Source organism: Hipposideros armiger, unplaced genomic scaffold (assembly GCF_001890085.2).
Source record: "Hipposideros armiger isolate ML-2016 unplaced genomic scaffold, ASM189008v1 scaffold_301, whole genome shotgun sequence".
Classification (NCBI taxonomy): domain Eukaryota; kingdom Metazoa; phylum Chordata; class Mammalia; order Chiroptera; family Hipposideridae; genus Hipposideros; species Hipposideros armiger.
The window spans coordinates 2,317,771-2,336,388 of record NW_017731651.1 but is presented as its reverse complement, the minus strand read 5'-3'; the positions used below and the strand labels follow the sequence as shown (position 1 = coordinate 2,336,388).

Sequence of the window (18,618 nt, the reverse complement as noted above, 5' to 3'; positions counted from 1 at the left end):
ATGAGTGTGATATATTAACATAATTTTTCAGAAAAATAGAGAATCTTGTTTCAGAAAGAAACTTGGTCTAGACTCTGGGGTTAGGGAAGGACTTCCTGAGATAGTGAGCCTTGAACTGAGAATTGAAAAATGAGGAATTAATTTGGCCACAAAGAGGAGAGGAGGACTCCAGGTAGAGAAGCAAGTATGTCCAGGGGCCCTTTAATGGGAGAAAGCATTGCATGCTGGATAAAGAGAAGAAGCCAGAGAACCTGAGGAGTGAAAGAGAAAAAGAGAGAGAGAGAGAGAGAGAGAGAGAGAGAGAGAGAGAGAGAGAAGAAAAGAGAAAAGGAAAGAAAAGTGAAATAAACTGGCAAATAAAAAGTAATAAAAACAAAACCAGATAAGTAATTATGTTGGCAAAGGGGTATCTCTTCTAAGGTAACAAGAGAACACAGACATATAAATCAGTTTGGACAGGTCCTTTGCACATTTGCTTGTTAATGTTCTCTTTTTCTTTGCATTGACTTGAAGGAGTTCTATAAGGATATTTACCCTCACATTTTATTACATGTGTTGCATAAAATTCCAGGGTTTTTCTTATAATTTAAATTAATTTGTGACTTATCACATAATAAGTTTTCATAAATAGGTTTGGAGGAAGGTGGTTAAAAGGTACAAACTTCCAGTTATAAAATAAATAAGTACTAGGGGAATAAGGTACTGCATGGTGATGGCAGTGACCACCGCTGTATGATATAAAGGAACAGCATTAAGAGAGTAGATCCTAAGAGTTCTCATCACAAAAAAAAAAATAAATAAATAAATAAATGTTCTGTTTTGTTTGTTTGTTTGTTTGTTTGTATTTATATGTAATGATGGATGCTAACTAAACTTACCATAGTGATCATTTTATAACATATGTAGTAAGTCAAATCATCAGACTATCCACCCTAAACCTATGCAGTGCTGCATGTCAATTACATCTCAATAAAACTGTAAAGAAAAGAAAAGATAAAGTTATTCTCCCTCATTGGCCCCTGTCGTCCCAAGGACCCTCTGGGTTCTTGAGCAGGGCACAGTAATGATTGATAGCTCATGTTTCGGACAGCACTCTAAAGGCCATGATCCCCGGGGCCCCCCAGGGCCCAGGCCTTCATCTAGTTAGAAAATAAAAGCTCTCAATATCTCTATTCTGTTTTATCGAAATTTCCTTAGGAGTTTCTACACGTGGCATTCTGCATAGAAAGACCTCCTTCAACCAAAGTTTCCATAAACATTCTTCAATCATTTATTTCTAAGGCACGCATGATTTTTTTTTTCACTTTTGAATTTTTAGTACACCTGGACTTGTATTTGCAGTTGGCATGAAGTAGGGGTCTCTGCCCAGCCCTCCATCATCACCACCGCCACCTCAGTGGTTGCCTTTAATTGGGACGTGGTGTTCACCCTCCGGGCTTTACCCTGAAGCACCTCATGCATTGTGTAACACGATCAAGGAACACTTCCTTGTGCTGGATCAAAAGTGCCTGTCTGTCTGTTAGGTCCTTCATCTTTCCTGTGGACGCCAGGACGAAGAACTGTGCGCATTTTTTTTTCTCAAGCACATGTGCTCCTCTTCTACCAGAATCATTCAGAATGCGTCCCAGGCATTTATTTTTCATGATTTTACTCATTTCTCAGATTAAAGGTATGTCTTAATCTCTTTATCAGGGTTTTGCTATGAGATAATGTCTCTTTAGTCACAGAATTTAAATGGTAAATGATAAAAACATTAATATCCACTGATGATTTTGCTGAGAACATAGCATAGGACTTGGACTGAGATTCTATGAGTCTATGAAATGCCATGTTATGCTTAAATGCTCTGATTTACTACAGTGAGAAGGAACAAGCAGTGGACATTACTGAATACCTGTAATGTGGCAGACACTGCTTGCTAGCCATTAGCCACTTTGTATATTCACCTATTTCAAATTCTATACTGTTACCTCCACTTTAAAGATAAGGAAATTGAGACTAATATCCACAGATCAGAGAGATTAGATATGCTACTCATCATCATACTGCTAATAAACTGGTAAAACTTTGAATCAAATAAGAGCGGATTCCAAACGCCTGTGCTTTTTCCTCTATATCGTTCTCTAGTGAGGTAAGCAGGGCTCGACTCCCAGAGGATTTACCAGTGTGGCAGGAAACGTGCAAAATTTGATGAGCAGCACTGATTGAAGAGTACCTAAAACCCTTTCAACAAGTGAAGCCTTATATTTAGCTACGAGAATTAAGACTTCAAATGCAACTGTGCCTGGGAGATGAAATCAGTGATTTACATTGAAACGGTACTTTCCACGGCAGGTTTTGACAGGTGGCAGAATCCAGGGACAGGCATGAAAAGTATAAGAGGACAAAGGGGACAAGTGCCAAACAAGGTGAAAAGATGGAGGAAGCTGAAGGACCCCGGTTTCTTCGCCTCCTTTCCTATGTTACTTATATTTCCTGATTTGAACGTATCAGTCTCAATTTCCTTACCTGGGAGGTGGGAATGCTGTTCCTCATGGCTGCTAATTGGGGGCAAGTAAAATCTATATAAGAAGCATTCTGTTATCCAATCACTGTGAGCGGATGTTAATGCTAGATGTGTTTTCCCCCTCTGTTTCCTTTTAGAAAAGATAATATTTGGAGTAGAGGGTCAAGAATTGGTTTATCCCAAAAAGCTTCCTCTGATACAGAAGCGAGATGTTTGGCATACCCATGATTATGACATACAGGTAGAGATTTTGAAATAATCAATAAGACATTGCTCGCCCAGGCATGCACAAAGCAACCTCTAGTTCCCATCAGATACAAACAACACAGACATAGCAGCTTTTCTAAAGACTCCCAATCAGCTTATAGCCTGTGCTTGGGTGGGTGGGGGGTGGATGGTGAAGGGAAAACAACCCTTGACAGATTAGAAAGCAAAAAGGAGTAAAGTTCAGATTTTATGGGGTGACATTTAAAATTTTCCAGTTTATGTGAGGAGTTCCACTGACAGCTTTTCAGGCTAATGTAAGGTAACCTCATTTGTTCCGGGCTGGTGCCCGTGGGCTATATATAATCTGAACATATTGTTTTCCCAGTGATCTGATACGCAGGCTGATTTACCTTACAGGTTCTGCAGCAAGGTTGGACAATTTTCACAGGAACAAAAAGGCCTACTTGGCCTGTTGCTTAGAAGGGACTTTATTCAGGTGTTAACATTTAAAAACAGTTAACATTGTATTTTCAAAAGTAGTACATGTTTATTTCTATAGAAAATATATAATACACATCACGGGGAGCAAGCTTCAAAATTAGCTTATTTTTAACTACCATGATTGAAAAGACATTCAGTCTCCTGATAATATGTATTATCAGGCACTTGCACTTGGGGCCTTAGGTTTTTAATTTGGCCCTTGGAGAACACTGTCACTTTGCCCCAACCCTCCTTGAGAGGGTAAACCTTTCTCGAGGCAATGACTTTTCTTCCCTCCTCCATTAGAGGAGCCAGCCTGCTAGGTTCTCACAAGTGAGGTTTCTCAATTATAAGTGAGGCACATTTCAACTTTCCAAATGGTCCCATGGAGGCCGCTTTCCCATGGCTTGACATGATGGAAAAGCAACTCTATCGGCTGCCATTTGGAAATAACGTCTAACCACTTCTCTCTAAAAATTAGCTTACAAATCGTTTTTCTCTTGGTCTCCAATTCTTTTCTCACCTTCTCAAACCGTTTATTGGTTGAAGTTTGGTTACTCAGTTAAAAGGGCAAAGCCAGCTTTCTACCACCCGCTGTGTAAAAGCTGATGGGCTCTTCTGACTTCATCAAGACTGATATTAAAATTCCCATTATAAATATACAAGATGACCCCGGGCTGGGGCAGGAAATATACAAGATAAGTTTGGAGCACCTTGTAGTACCAGAAAGTAAGGAAGCTCTCAAAACAAACAAATGAAAAATCCAAAACCCACATTGGTGGGAATATGTTAAAAGAACATAGGAGCCAGCTGAAAGAGCTCCCAATGGCCAAAGAGGGGACAATTTGAGTAAAGAAATTCATAACAGTTTTGGACCATAACATAAAGTAGAAATTAATATCCATAAACCCCTGTTGATATAAATGAATGATTGAAGGAGTAAATAAATGCAAGATAATAGACAAATCTCTCATACAGAATAAAAAAATTGATGTAGATATTCCTCTTCCCAAGAGGTGGCGATAACTCCCCACCATTTAAGCTTAGGCCCTGCACAGTGACTTCCTTCCAAAGAATAAAACTTGGAAAGAGGAGAAGTATAACTTTACAGTGGAGAAAGCTTACAAACGCTACATCAGGATGAACATCATCAGTGATAAGTCATGTCGATAGTACATACTCTTTTTTTTTTTAAGATATTTATCGGGGAATTGGGGGAAGGGGAACAGACAAGTTGCTGTCGTTTTTTTGTTCTTCAGTCTAGTTGTGGAGGACGTTGCTTCACTGGCCCAAGTTGGCACCATCATTGTGTTCTTCCCGGGCGAGGCAGATCAGTCGCCGGCTTCTGGACGGCTGCTCATGGCAGCTGCTGGCCGCTCACGCTGGCTGCTGGCTACACACGGTAGCCCATGGCAACCCACTGCCACAGGGGCTGCAGCCTACGCCGTCGCCGGCGACTCACGGCAGCCCAGCTCCAGGTTGAGCTGTTGTTCAGCATCTTAGCTGTGGAGGGCAGTGTCACTGGGATCCGAACCGGGGCCCTCTGGCGTCCCAAGCCAGTTCTTAACCATCGCGCCACTCAGCTGGCCGGATAGTACATACTCTTGATATAATGAGATGAAAATGGCACTTTATTTTATCATTTTCTCCAAAATCTCCATAGCTGCAGTCTAAGCATGACAAAGACAACCTGAAAACCTCAACTGAGGGACAGCCTACAAAATACCTGGCCAGGACTCCTCATAACTGTCAGTCATCAAAAATAAGGAAAGTCTTTCTTATGGCCAAGTGAAATCTTGCCATTTGCAGGGATTAAGAACTACAGATTGGTAATTACAAATATACAAATAGTCACAGGGATGTAAAGCATACCATAAGGGAATACAGTCAATATTGTAATAACTATGGATGGTGCCAGGTGGGCACTAGACTTATCGGGGGGAGCCACTTCATAAGTTATCTAAATGTCTAACCACTATGCTATACACCTGAAACTAATAAAAAATAAAATAAAATAAATAAGGAAAAATAAGGAAAGTCTGAGAAACTGACATAGTCTAGAAGAGCCTACAGAGACATGACAAATAAATATAATATGGTATCCTGGAAGGTATCCTAAAATAGTAAAAAGACATTAGACAAAAACTAAAACAAAATCTGTAAAAGCATAGACTTTTTGAGTAATTGATAATATCAATCTTACCCCATAGTAAGGTTAAGATATTTACAATAGGGAAACATGAGTGGTGGGTATTTGGGAATTTCTGTATTATCTTTTCAACTTTTCTCTAAACCTAAAATGATTCTAAAATAAAAATAAATTTAAAAATTAAACATAAATAAATAGAATCATAAAATAAAAAATAGTTAAAAAATTTATTTCTTAAGACAATATGGCAAGATTAAAAGTAATATTATCACATGTCACCATATTAAAAATACTTTCTCAATATTAGGTAATACAAAATCCATAATCAAACATTCAAATTTCAAAATAGTTCCATTATACCATCCTGTTACACACACACACACACACACACACACACACCCCTATACATAAATGTCACCATGTTGTAAAATGGTATTCAACCCTTCTTATTTGATTGAGCACCTACTTTTTGTCTTCCCACTGTAAATACTGTGTCTTTATAATAAAGGCCAGTTTTTATGTTAAACTTGCAATCAAAAAAGCCCTAACTAATGCACACCTCACATTCAACAAACACAAGACTCCCCACCTCTCCCTCTCTCAAAGCTGCCCCTTTTCAGAAGATCCCCCTCTCAGCAGTGACGTTGTTAAACAAACCAGAAACCTGAGGTAATTCATGACTCCTCTCCTTTGCCTCCCCATCCAACAATCACTAAGCCTTTTAGATTCCAGCATGTAAATATCCTTTGAAATTATCTACTCATCCTTATTCCTGCTGCCACTCCCCTGCTCAAATCATCTGTATTCCAACAGCCTTTTAAACGCTTTTTTTTCTGCCTACAGTCAGGATTTTTGCTGATCCATCATCCATAATAAATAAGTCATCTAAAATATCATACTTACTTCTGCATTTTTCTGCCTAAACCTTTTACTTTTCTTTGCCCTTAGGATAAAGTCTAAGCCCTCTTCAGAGACTTGCTAGGCTGTAGATGGTTTAGTTCCTGTCTACTTTTCCATTTCTCATTTCCACTCAATTTACACTTGACTTTCCAGCAGGATTGAATTTATCTCTGTTCCTCAAACATGTCAAATTCCTTCCTACCTCAGGACCTTTGCATGTGCTGTTCCCTGCCACTGACACCTTTCAATATCCTAACATATTCACTGTATTTCTCTTATGATGCTTATAATACTCAATTACATTTGCTTGATTTACTTTTTTGCCAATCTGTGGCTTCCATGCGGGCAGTGACCTCTAACTTGTGCACTATAGTATTTTTCATATTATCACTGTGCCTGAAATAATAGCAGCTGAATAAATGAATGAACAATAAACTAAAGAAATGTGTAAGGTATGTGGCCAATAACTGTAAATCCTTAAACTAGAAAGAATTTTTATGAATCATAAAGAAATAAATGCCAGAAAAGAAAATGGTGAAAAGATATAACTTAGACATTTACATACAAATATACAAATAATTAAATAAACAAAAGAAAATATCTATTCCAATTGTCATCAAAGAAACCAATTTATCACAATGTTATTTAATTCTTTGAAAGACCTTTGTTAATGATCACATTTAAGGCAAGGAAACAAGAACCACTATAAATTTCTAAGGAAATCTAAATTTGTACTTCCATTCTTTAGGGTTCTCCTACAGATTTTTTAAAAGATTTTTTTAGTATTTACCAAAAACTTTGCATGTTTTCTATGTTGTTGACAATGAAATTCTAACTATAGTGAATATCCCAAATCAATTTTCTGATATAGTTGTAGATTAATTAAGTCACATTGTGCTTTTCAGCCATAAAATGCATACTATAAAAGAACATTTATTAGAATAAGAAAATGGTCATGGTCATGGTTTGTTTTTATGTGGAAAAGTAGGCTATAAAAGAGTATACCCAAAACTGTTAAAAATACATAAACAGAAGATTTATTGGAGCGGGGTGCTGGAACTCCAAGGACATATAGGAACTTGTATGTCTCTGGATATGGGGACAATATGCGTTTTTTTCATTTCATTTCATTTCATTTTATAATTAGAAAAAGATTCCATCAAAAACATTGAAAATAACTTGAAAGCAAAATCCCCCATATTTTAGCTCTCTTATAAATTCAGCTTTATCATATTTATTATTTTGCCTGAAAGGATCGCTGGGCTGCTGGGTTGACTGTGAAAGACCTGTAATTTCCCCCTCTACCCACTCCACTACCCACCTCCAGCACACACGAAATGAACACATGTTTAAGTAACAAAATGGATCTTGTTTTTCAGGAAACTTATGAAGAAGAATTATTGTATGAAATAAGTCTAAGTAGAAAAACCTTAATACTTCACCTTTTAAGATCAAGGTAAGCTCTGTTACAATTGAAGACCTTGTAGATTATTAATCTATAGAATCCCAGTTTTTGTAAAAACTGCCAGTAAAGTGAATTCCTCAAGTCATTGTTATCTGTATATAATCTGAATTTTTGTTTTTTTAATGTAAGCCCATCTTGCTTGAACAGCTTACCAATTATACACTGTTCTCTGGTTTCTAAATTACCCCCTATTTGGGGTACTGCAGTTTTTTAAGCTCCACATACTCACTCTAACAACAGAGTTAATACATCATTGCTTTCTGAATCAGTGGAAGACAAGAAATTTAAAAACCATTGTTGTTAAAGTGATTCCTAAGTTATTGAAAATAAATATCAAGCCAAGTTGTGTTGGCCAGTAAGCTAAGAACTGGGACGCACTTACTTCTTACAACTTACACAAATTATCTTGTGGAAGTTAAATAATTCTAATGCCCTTAAATTTCTCCATTAGCTCTTTACAACCTTTGTTGTAATTGTTGTTTAATTTCCTTTATTTTCCTTTGGGGCATTTCTACACACAATAGCTCTGCCTCTCATCCCCAAACATTAAAATCATGAAGAATAGTCAAATGCTAAGTAAAATGGAAGGATAACCCTATTGAAGAATTGAGACTCTGGTTTATTAGCTAAAAATATACGATAAAATAAATAAATTATTAAAATAAACAAAAACCCCTCCTCAACACTGAGTCCTCCACTGGACAAATGTACAAAAATATAATAAATCTAATATTAATAGCATAACTATATTGATAATGTATTCAGACTCTACATATTCTGACATTCTCAAGATGAAAGGAAGCTAACATTGACTGAGCAATTTCCATGTGCCTTTCCTCAAAGATTTCTCTTAACCCCTACAATATTCTTAGAAAGCTGATATTTTTTTATTTCCATTTTACTAAGGAAAAATCATAAGTTTACTGAAATAACAACTTGCCCAGGGTCACAATGCAGGTGATCGTGCTGATGATACACTAACATACATACATACATTCTCCATTATTTTTATGCATTTTAAATTGTATTGCAGATATCAATATACTTCTCCCTAAATACTTCAACAAACATATCATTAGAGTTTAATATTTTACAATTTGTTTGCAATTATTTTTTACAAGTTTAATATTTTACAAGTTTAATTTGTTTACAATTATTTCTTTTGATATGAAATGCTTATACAATTAAATGCACAAACCTGAAGTATACATTCATTGAGGACAAATGCACATACCTGTGTTACCCAAATTTCTATATAAATGAACTATAAAAGTTTTCTTTTATCTGAAATGGTCTTTATTTTTCCTTCATTCTTGAAAGTTATTTTTTGCTGGGTATAAAATGGATTGACAGAACATCTATTTCTTTTCACAAAAATGCTGACATTATTCTTCTGACTTTTTTGTCTCTAATGAGACTTTTTGCGTTAATTTTGAATCTTAAGTAAGTCTAGAGACTTTTTCTCAGATAATATTTTCTCTAGGTTCATCTCAAGGTGCCGCCTCCCTAATACGGCCAGAATCTTATTCTGTTTCTTCTACAGTGTTTATCAAACTGTGTAATCTAAGTAGAAAGGATTTTCCTGTGAGAGGGATTGATTTTGCTTATCTATTTTTAACAGAAGAGGATCTCATTGAGATTTGAAAGCAGGCTGGAGGCTTCTCTGTCACATAATTGGTTTTATCTATTAACTTTTTAGAAATTAATCTCAGTACCTCAGAAATAAATCTCAGAGCCTTTCTGTCCTCTTTTTCAGGGAGTTTCTAGGCTCAAATTACAGTGAAACGTACTACTCCACGAAAGGGGAGGAGATCACCAGACATCCTCAGATCATGGTATCTTATGGAAACTTCCTATGTCCCCTCTCTGACATTATTATTTCCTTGTATTATTTTTGAAACCCAATTCTAACTTTACAAGCAGCATCAGAAAGTGTTACATCAGAAATGAATCCTGCATTAACTACGGTCACTGAATGATGCTAGGATAGAATGAACTCTAAAGGAGGGTGATCATTGCCTGACAAGCAAATCAATGACTGCTAATGTATTTTTCTTCATTAAACCAACTTCAATGTACCCCAAATGGTGTTAAGTCTAGAGGTAAGGCTAAAACAAGACACCAAAGAAGTATAAGGTACCCGGATGGGATTGTATCAAGCTAAATGGATAAACCTACAGCCATGAAACAGTTTGAAAACCTGCATCTAATTGCCATTTAAATGAGTCACATCACCTTACCCAGCTTTTCTGATACACCAGCACTGAGTTCTTGCCTTCTTTCTCCAAATAAATCTTTGTTCATTTATCACTAATGTTATCCCAGTGGATACAGGTTCTATTTTAATAACCTTATCCCTGTTTCCAAAACATGCCCAAGCAGCCTTCTAACCAATGATGACATTATTCTCTCTGACCAAAAGTATACAATTTAAAGCCTATTTCCTCTATTTATGGCAGCTGTCAACTATGAAATGTAAGTCATCATGCGATTTAAAAAAAACAAAACAGAAAGAAAACTGGTTAATATTCCTTCATGCAGGGAGTGGTTGTTGGCCTGTGAGGGTCTGAGGTCCCTAGAAAACCATGGGAAGTATCACATATAGATGGTAATTGAACAGAAGGAAATGATAGAAACAGTAATTACTTGATGAAATCACCATGAGAAGAGCACCAAGAAGGGAGTGATAAAGATACCAACTTAATTGAAGCAGAGAAGCAGAACAAAAAGCATGCGGAAACATGGTTAGAGATTAAACCTAATTTTAGCAATTAACAAGAACTTTGGCTTGATTTCATAGGCAACTCAACTGGGGAAAAATTATAATAACACAGGAGCGGTAGTTTGGTAGAAATTTTAGGATGGATTAAAGTAGTAATATTTTAATGGAAAAAGGTCATGTTTCTGAGCCTGGTGTCATCAAGTAATAGACTGCTAAATTATATATAGAGAAATCCATATACTATTTTTCAGAAACTAATCATACAGTTAAAATAAAAGAATTCTAAAGTAGTTTCAAATTTTTCCAAAAGGAAAAATGCAATTAATGAATACATGAATGAATATAAGTATAATCTGTGAGAATGGAATACTGATATATCGTGAACATAAAATATGTAAATATTCTATTTATATAATGTTAATATGTAGACTTATATCAATAACCTCTTCTTCTATTTTAGGATCACTGTTTTTACCAAGGATCCATTATACATGAATTCGATTCCGCTGCCAGTATCAGCACATGTAATGGCTTGAGGTAATGCAGAGCACCTTCCTGTTCTCTTTATGAGTTTTCCTATGGATTTTCAAAGAAATTCGTTTTTCATCTTTCCTCTTAACAATCCTGGTAAATAGAAAAATTAATGGGAATAAGCTACTGTATATTTTCAGCATCAGTTTCCACCCTAACCCAGTGTTTATGTTCACTTTTGACAAAAAGATGTCTAATGCCCACCCCTAAGCAAGGTAAGTTTTTCAGTATTTGATCAAAGGATTTGGAGCTGGAAGACTACTGGAAATCATCTAGCCTGTCCTGCCCTCTCGTGTAGCTCAAGATACTGAAATCAGAGACTTGCTTGTGAACATCCAATTTGCTAATGGTTGAATTAAGTCCAAACCAGCCCTCCTGATTTCTAGTCCCGTAAATTCCCACCACAAGACAACACTTCATAGTGTTTCCAGTTTCTAAAAAGTAAAACATCAGAAGTAAAGCCTATATAAGTTCTCTATAGATCTTGGGCTCAAGGACAAAGGAGGAAGATGTGGGGAGGCAACGGGTAGAAGAACAAGAAACTCCTGCCTTCATTGATGAAGACTTGACTTAAGTAGTTCCCAGTATTTTCAAGTATGAGAACCCCTTCAATGAAAATTTACCACATAGTAGTGTTTGTACTTTCCTATATTTATTCTACAATTCATGCCTGAGGGGCACAAACATTCAAAACATTTTTGCAAGAACTCAGACTTGCCCCGGGGTCCACAACGCCAGGTGGGAACTACTACTTTAGCTATACTGCAAAACAGAGATTGGGCTGTCAAACTTCTAAAAACCTAGACGAGCTGACTCTTACAAAAATTCATTAATTCAATCAAAGACCACATTTCATCTCATTTCTTTATCACTCAGAATATTTGGCTACATGCTCATGAGACCTTGACCTTACAGTTCTCCTTTCTTAAAAGGCGAAGTCAGTAAAAATGGACTACAGTAGTATTATGTAGTAATGTAGTAGTAAAAAGTCTTAAATATACATTGTATTCTCAATTTCCACAGGGGGTTCTTCAGGGTACATGACCAAAGGTACCTCATTGAACCAGTGAAATATTCAGATAAGGGAGAACATTTGGTGTTCAAATATAACCCGAAGATGCAGAATGCTGTCAATTATTCTTGTTCAGAGCTCAATTTTACCAGAACGACTGCTCCAAACAATAATACTAAACCCATGGAAGACTCCCAAAAGGAAGTGAGTGCTTTATTTTAAAATTATCTTTTCCTTGGCTAAAATGACTCTTCTTTACTTTATGACCTCAAGAGAAAGATTATGAGCTCAATGAATGAAATATACATACTACCTGATTCCCACTCTTCATTGTTTGAAATCTGAAATGTCAAATTTTGTTCTTGTTATCTGTATAGAAAGTGTTCAGTTCCTACAGTAAATTTCAGTTTGTCCCATTGATTTCAAGGAAAGGGGATATTTACAACCGTACATATAGCATTAGGGCTATATGTAGCAAGAAAGAATGAAATTTACTATGTCTTGAAACCTATCCTAGATAATGTCTCTCCTCGTCTTCTATTTTGGGGGAGTTGTTGATGAAAAGCCAGGTTCTCCCCCTTTCATCAGGTCAGATGTTCTAACTGTTAAGGATAATTAAGAGTAATAACAAGTTCAGTTTTTGGTGGGATGATTGCACAATGAGAGTCCTCTGTATTTCGGGCTTTTCTCTACAACTAACTCATATCCCTTTAGCCCCTAGATGTTTGCCTTTAAGCTCCATGGGTGTTTATCTTCTTCATATATTCACAGTCCAGGCAGTGTCTAAGACATACTAGATGCCTAATGGATGTTTGCCAATTGAATCACTCTATTAATAAATGATTAGTTAGTTCACATGTGGATGACTTAGTCAAATCTTTGAACAATATGTCCTTGAGTATAAATACTCAGATAATATTCATGTACCTCAATGCATGCCACCAAAAGCTGAAAACTTAGAATTTCTTAGTATTGGTGTTTTATAAAAATCTATAATTATAAACTTTTGTACATTTCCTTGGAATTGAGACTATTGCAACATAGGAGATTTGGAGAGAGGTGCAGGAGAAAAAGGAAAACTATCTTATTAGCCAGTCCTATGTTTTAGCTCTGACCTATAACAGGTGTTTTTTTACATGAGCTTACTTAGCAAGCATTTACTTTGTAAATGAGAAAAAAGTAAATGTTAAAAACTGGATTCACAATTCTTTATTTATAACTCTGATTTTACCTGAGAGACTAAACAAAAGAAAGAAAGGATAATCAAGCATGAAATGTTATTTCAGGTTCATTATAATCTGATGTACAGGGTCTCATGTTTTAATAATACAATGGGTTTTATTGAGATAAACTCCTAGAATTATTAGATATACATCTATACCTCATTTTCCTGTATTGATAATATTAATATTTCTTACATTAAAAAATTAACCTAAAATGTTAATATAAGAAATATTAACCATACTTCATTAAATTTTTCATACATATCTAGATCACCCATAAAGAAAAGTATGTTGAACTGTTCATTGTTGCTGATGGTACGGTGGTAAGTTTTCAGATGAACATTTGCTCTACATTCATCCTTATAAACTATAGCTGTGATTCTAACAAAGACAAAAGTGTTTTAATCAGAAATTTATTCTGGGCTCAAGTTTTGTTTTTACCTTCCCAAGACAGACTTATTTAAGAGATAATTGAATCTTTTGACATTATAACAACTGAGCCAAAATCGAACCACCCTCCCTTTTATAAACATGAAAATGCTGAACAACATATTAAAAAAATGAAAATATATTCATAACCTATAGTTAAGCTCCAAAGACAACACAGGAAATCTCCAAGTGCTAAAAATGAGGAAGAAAATCTCTGTTAGAGTAGTAAATAAAATTCAAAGGCTTGTTGACCTATAATATATAGAATATCATGCCTAACAATCAGAGATATAGAGGGCTGGCCTACCCCTGAAAAGGGAACTAGAAAAGTTCTGTGCATTAAAACTGCAAAGAGAAAGGAAAAGTTCTGTCTGCCTGTGGCCATGGGCAGGGGAAATATTGTACATGGGAAAAGCAAAAATCCTAAGATTTGTCATGCACGTATGTGGGGCATGATAGTATATTTTTCTTCAGATGCAGCAATGTCAAGCAAAGCTTTCAATATAAAAGCTGATTAGAAACTTGGTAAACTGCTAGGTTGCAAATAAAAAATGCCTTATAAAGACACTTTCATTATCTAAGATCAAACTTATCGCATGAGGAAGAGTCAGTCAACATAAGTAAAAGGCAAATAAGCTCTTCAAGAACTGTAAATCACCCAATGATATTTCAGATTATACACCTAACAAAATAGTGTAAAAATATATACAACAAAAAATAACAGGGTAACAGGAAAAGTAAGAGTTATTTAGTTCCCATCTAGCAGAAAAGTTTAGGTCAAGCAGGAAAAGAATTCAACAAAAATAGAAAAGATTTGAACCATGTAAATATAGGTTTGATTTAAGCATTTGATAAAATATCCTGTACCCACAAAACAACATATATTCTTTTCAAGTGCAAATAAAACATTTTCAAAAATGAAACTGATATTTGGCCACAAGGAAGTAAAAAGGAATATAAAAGAATAGGTATTACACATATTATTTATTTTTAATGATAACCAAATTAGGAGTTCTAACAAAAATTTTAAAACTAAACAACTAAAAGATTATTGATTTGGAAACTAAAAGCAAAATACATTTCCAAACATAAGTTGACTAAAGAAAACACATTTGAAATTATGAAATATTTATGACAACAAAAAAGTGTAGACACAATTAGTATTAGTAATATATTGTATTAGAATAGATAAAATTTATTAGATGCAGGTGGCATAGCAGTATTTAGGAGGACATTTATAGACTTAAACATTTTTATTTAAAAGAAGAAATTTAATGAACTAAGAGTCTAGCTGAAAAAGTTAAAAAATGAAACACAAGATAAATCTAAAAAATATAGAAAGAAGATAATTTTGATGATAAATCAAATTAATAAAAGATACAATAAAAAATAAACAATCAAGTAGATCAACAAAATCAAATGCCAATTTTATGAAAAGATTAATGAAACAGAGAAACTTCTGGCAATATTTTTGAGAAAATATACAAGTACAAGTAAAATTAGAAATAAATGGAAAGCATAACTATAAACATAGTAGAGGTTACCCATCATTAAAAACTAAATGTACAACCTTGAGCCAATAAATTTATGAGCAGAAGGATATAGTATAATGTTACCAAGGTGAATTGATAAGAAATAGGAAACCCCACAAAGATTATAATAAATTTTAAAAATTAAATAAGTAGTCCACAATCGATCAACAAATAAAGATATGGCTTAGATGAGTTTAAAGACAAATGTTTGCCAAAATTTTTATAACCAATAGAACTATCTTTTACAAACTCTTTTGAAGAATAAGAAAAGAGGAAAAATTGTTCACACATTTTGTAAAGTTAATATAACCTTCGTATTAGTTACCTATTGCTATGTAACAAACCACCTAATACTTGGCGCAGGTCTTTTATGCAGCTGCGGTAATCTGGTGGTTCCATTGAGCTGGCTTCTGTAAAATGGCCTCAGTCACTGTTTGGCATGCAGTGTTGGGTTTCACAGGCCACATGTCTCCAGGAGGTTAACCTGTGCTTCTCACATCATAGCTGGGCATCAAAATATCAGGAGAGGGGCCAGGCTTCAATGTGCAAGAGCTTTTCAAGCTTCTGCTTATATTACGTTTATTAATGTCTCATTAGCCAAAGTAAGTCAGATGGCCAAGCCTAGGATCAAAGTTGGAGGGAACTACAAAAGGGTATAAATATCTGGAAGAGTGAGTCCCGAGAGAGCCATACCAGAACAATCTATGTTGACATTGACAACAAATGCAAGCAATTAAGTAAAATTACGAACCAATTTTACTTACAAACACAACTGCAAATGTCTTAAAAACACGTGCAAACCCAATCAGCACATATGAAGAAAAAGTCTGCATGACAATGAAGGTTTATTACAGTAATGCAATTTTTAAAAACCATGTAATCATCTCAAATATCATATGTATATTTCAACATTCATTATAAAACTCTAAGTGAATAAGACATGAAAGAAAATAAAGAATATTCACCAAAATCTTATCCTTCATAAATGTTAAACTTAATGATGAAATGTTGATTTGTCTTCCAAAATTGAGAATAAGATACATTTGTTCATTGTCAATAGATGTTTTTTCAACGTATTCACTGAAATTCCTAGCCAATGTAATAAGAGAATATAAGTAAGATCTATGTTAATTGAAAGGAAAGACAGCCTTTTTGTACATTAAAAAAGAAAAACTAACAGAAGAAACTACAATTAACCTATAAATTAAAAAAATTAGTAAGTTCTAGGCACTAATCAATAGATAAGCTTACATGAGCATGTTAGGAAGAACATGTTAATTAACTTTAAAAAGAATGCTAAGAAAAGCTTTGTTCTTAATAATAATTTATTAATAAAGACTAAGAACAATTTATTAAATTTAATATTTTACCCCAGATATCAGGTGAAGGTTTGCTTGGTATGATTTTAAGTGCATTAAACTGGTCTTTACATGCATAGCTCTCACACATGCTGATTTAATATTGTCTTAATCTATTTCAGGGCTTCTTTTTTTAGAAAAGTTCCTATGGTAAATTATCCATTTTAATTTGAAATGGTTAATGAGCATCCACTATGCTAGGTTCTGAGTATTACATATATACTATATGTACACATATATCGAAGGCAATGTGATGTGTTTTAAGCACCTAAGTAGAGTGAGGTTATGGATGTGTCCACCCAGAGCTAGCAAGTTGAAAGAGAAAAGAGAATACAAATGTCTGATTCCTGGACAACAGTAACCATTTAATAAAGGTTTGAAAATAAGAGTGCAAAGTTCCCAGCCCCATCCCTCTCCCCTACCCGCATGGGTGGGAATCGGTGACTGATAAAGTACCCTATTCCTGTGGTTGCTAAGATAGCCACAGAATCTCTCTCAACTGTGTATTTTTTACAAGTCCTAACAATTCACCAATGGGATTCCTGGTGTGAAAACATATTTACCATCTAGAATTTAAGGGGATGGTAGAAAAGAGAAACCTGTGCACAATAAAACACTGGGAGTGTGTAGGATAATAGAAACCAAGATAATAAAAAATTTCTTGAAAGAGAAAATGGTCAATGTTAAATGTGAATAAAACAACCAGGAAGATGAGGAAAAAGTGTTCAATGGATTTGATAATTAAGAGGACATTTATGGGCCTATCAAGAATAGTTTCAGTGGAGTAGTGGCAGTTAAACCAATGAGTAGTGGGTGGAGGAGTGGGTGGAAGATGAGAACTGAAGAGATTCTCATGTTATATCTTTGAGGTATGTAGATATTTAAAAGAACAGGAGAGCAGCGAAGTGGTAACTCAAGGATATTTGCAGGATTCAAAAAGGCATATTTTTTAAAATTTTGATTATGTAAGAAGCTTGATGATTTGCATGTATCCTTCGGGATACCTTGTATTATTACTAAGTATATTTGATCAGGTCTAACTTGATAAAGCTGAGAACAAGGTCCTGATGTCACCATAGAAAATCCATTCGTAAGAAGAGAACAAAAGTCAGAAGAGGCCGGAGCAGGAAAGTCGGCGCTGCCTTCTTTTTCAGCCTTTTCCTGAAGAGAAGGGCCAGTCACACTTTTGTGGCCCTCTCCTCACGTCTCTGGTTCCAGAGTGACCCTTGAATATAATATATACTTTGCTTAGTTTGTAACCAGCATGGACACCTGAGGGCGATGAAGTTGCTGTTTTCTTGCAATATAATGGTTGCTGTGGAGCTTTAATAAGTTTTGATTCATCCACATGATAAACATGAACCCTAAAGAATGCTTATTATTTGGTTTAATAAACCAATGTAATGTAATATAATGTAATGTGTAAAAGGGACAATATTATAAAAAAAAGTTTTAAATAGAGCTAAGTTGAAGCATGTCTTTAGAAAGTACTGTATTTAGTTATTTTATATAAAAAATGTATTTCTGCATAAGTTGCCCAGGTTTTTAGTTCACTGGAAAGAATGCCAATGAATTTTTTTTCTTTGAACTATCGAGGTGAAGTATTTTGTTGAGTTTGTATACATCTCCTATTGTTAATGAACGTTGATCTGATGTTTACACTTCTAGTATCGAAGGAATAATTATCCTCGCAGTAAATTGAGGAGCCGAATTTGGGGAATGGTCAATTTTGTCAACATGGTAAGATTTTATACACTTTGAATCAAGCTAAACCAAAATGGAAAGCAACATTTAGGATATCTATCTGCTGAATTTCTGTGTTAGTTTTGAGGTTTTGGTTTCCTAAGCAAATGATATTTAATATTTAAACATTTAAATAAATTTCAGATATTGGTCATTGTTCACAAAAATTATAAAGCGATATACAATGATTTGAGTACCTATTATGCATAAATCAAATTCACTATTTTAAATTACTCTTTCATGACCCTGCATGGCAAAAAGGCTTTCAAGCTATAACTTACAGTCCATGTTTTGACACAGAAGTTACAGGAGATATAAAATGCACTAAATGATTAATTTGTCTAAAATAGAATTAACTATA

The 18,618-nt window shown here is 34.8% G+C and overlaps 1 protein-coding gene across 1 annotated transcript in view; it reads left to right on the top strand.

Moving 5' to 3' along the window:
* Positions 1 to 1,617: 1,617 nt before the first annotated feature.
* ADAM7 (ADAM metallopeptidase domain 7) overlaps positions 1,618 to 18,618 on the top strand; it is a 55,096-nt gene continuing 38,095 nt past the window's right edge. The window contains exons 1-8 of the mRNA XM_019659548.1: positions 1,618 to 1,669; positions 2,644 to 2,747; positions 7,622 to 7,698; positions 9,464 to 9,542; positions 10,890 to 10,966; positions 11,984 to 12,176; positions 13,465 to 13,518; positions 18,183 to 18,254. Coding sequence (XP_019515093.1) covers positions 1,618 to 1,669; positions 2,644 to 2,747; positions 7,622 to 7,698; positions 9,464 to 9,542; positions 10,890 to 10,966; positions 11,984 to 12,176; positions 13,465 to 13,518; positions 18,183 to 18,254 — 708 coding nt within the window. The remainder of the gene's footprint in view (positions 1,670 to 2,643; positions 2,748 to 7,621; positions 7,699 to 9,463; positions 9,543 to 10,889; positions 10,967 to 11,983; positions 12,177 to 13,464; positions 13,519 to 18,182; positions 18,255 to 18,618) is intronic.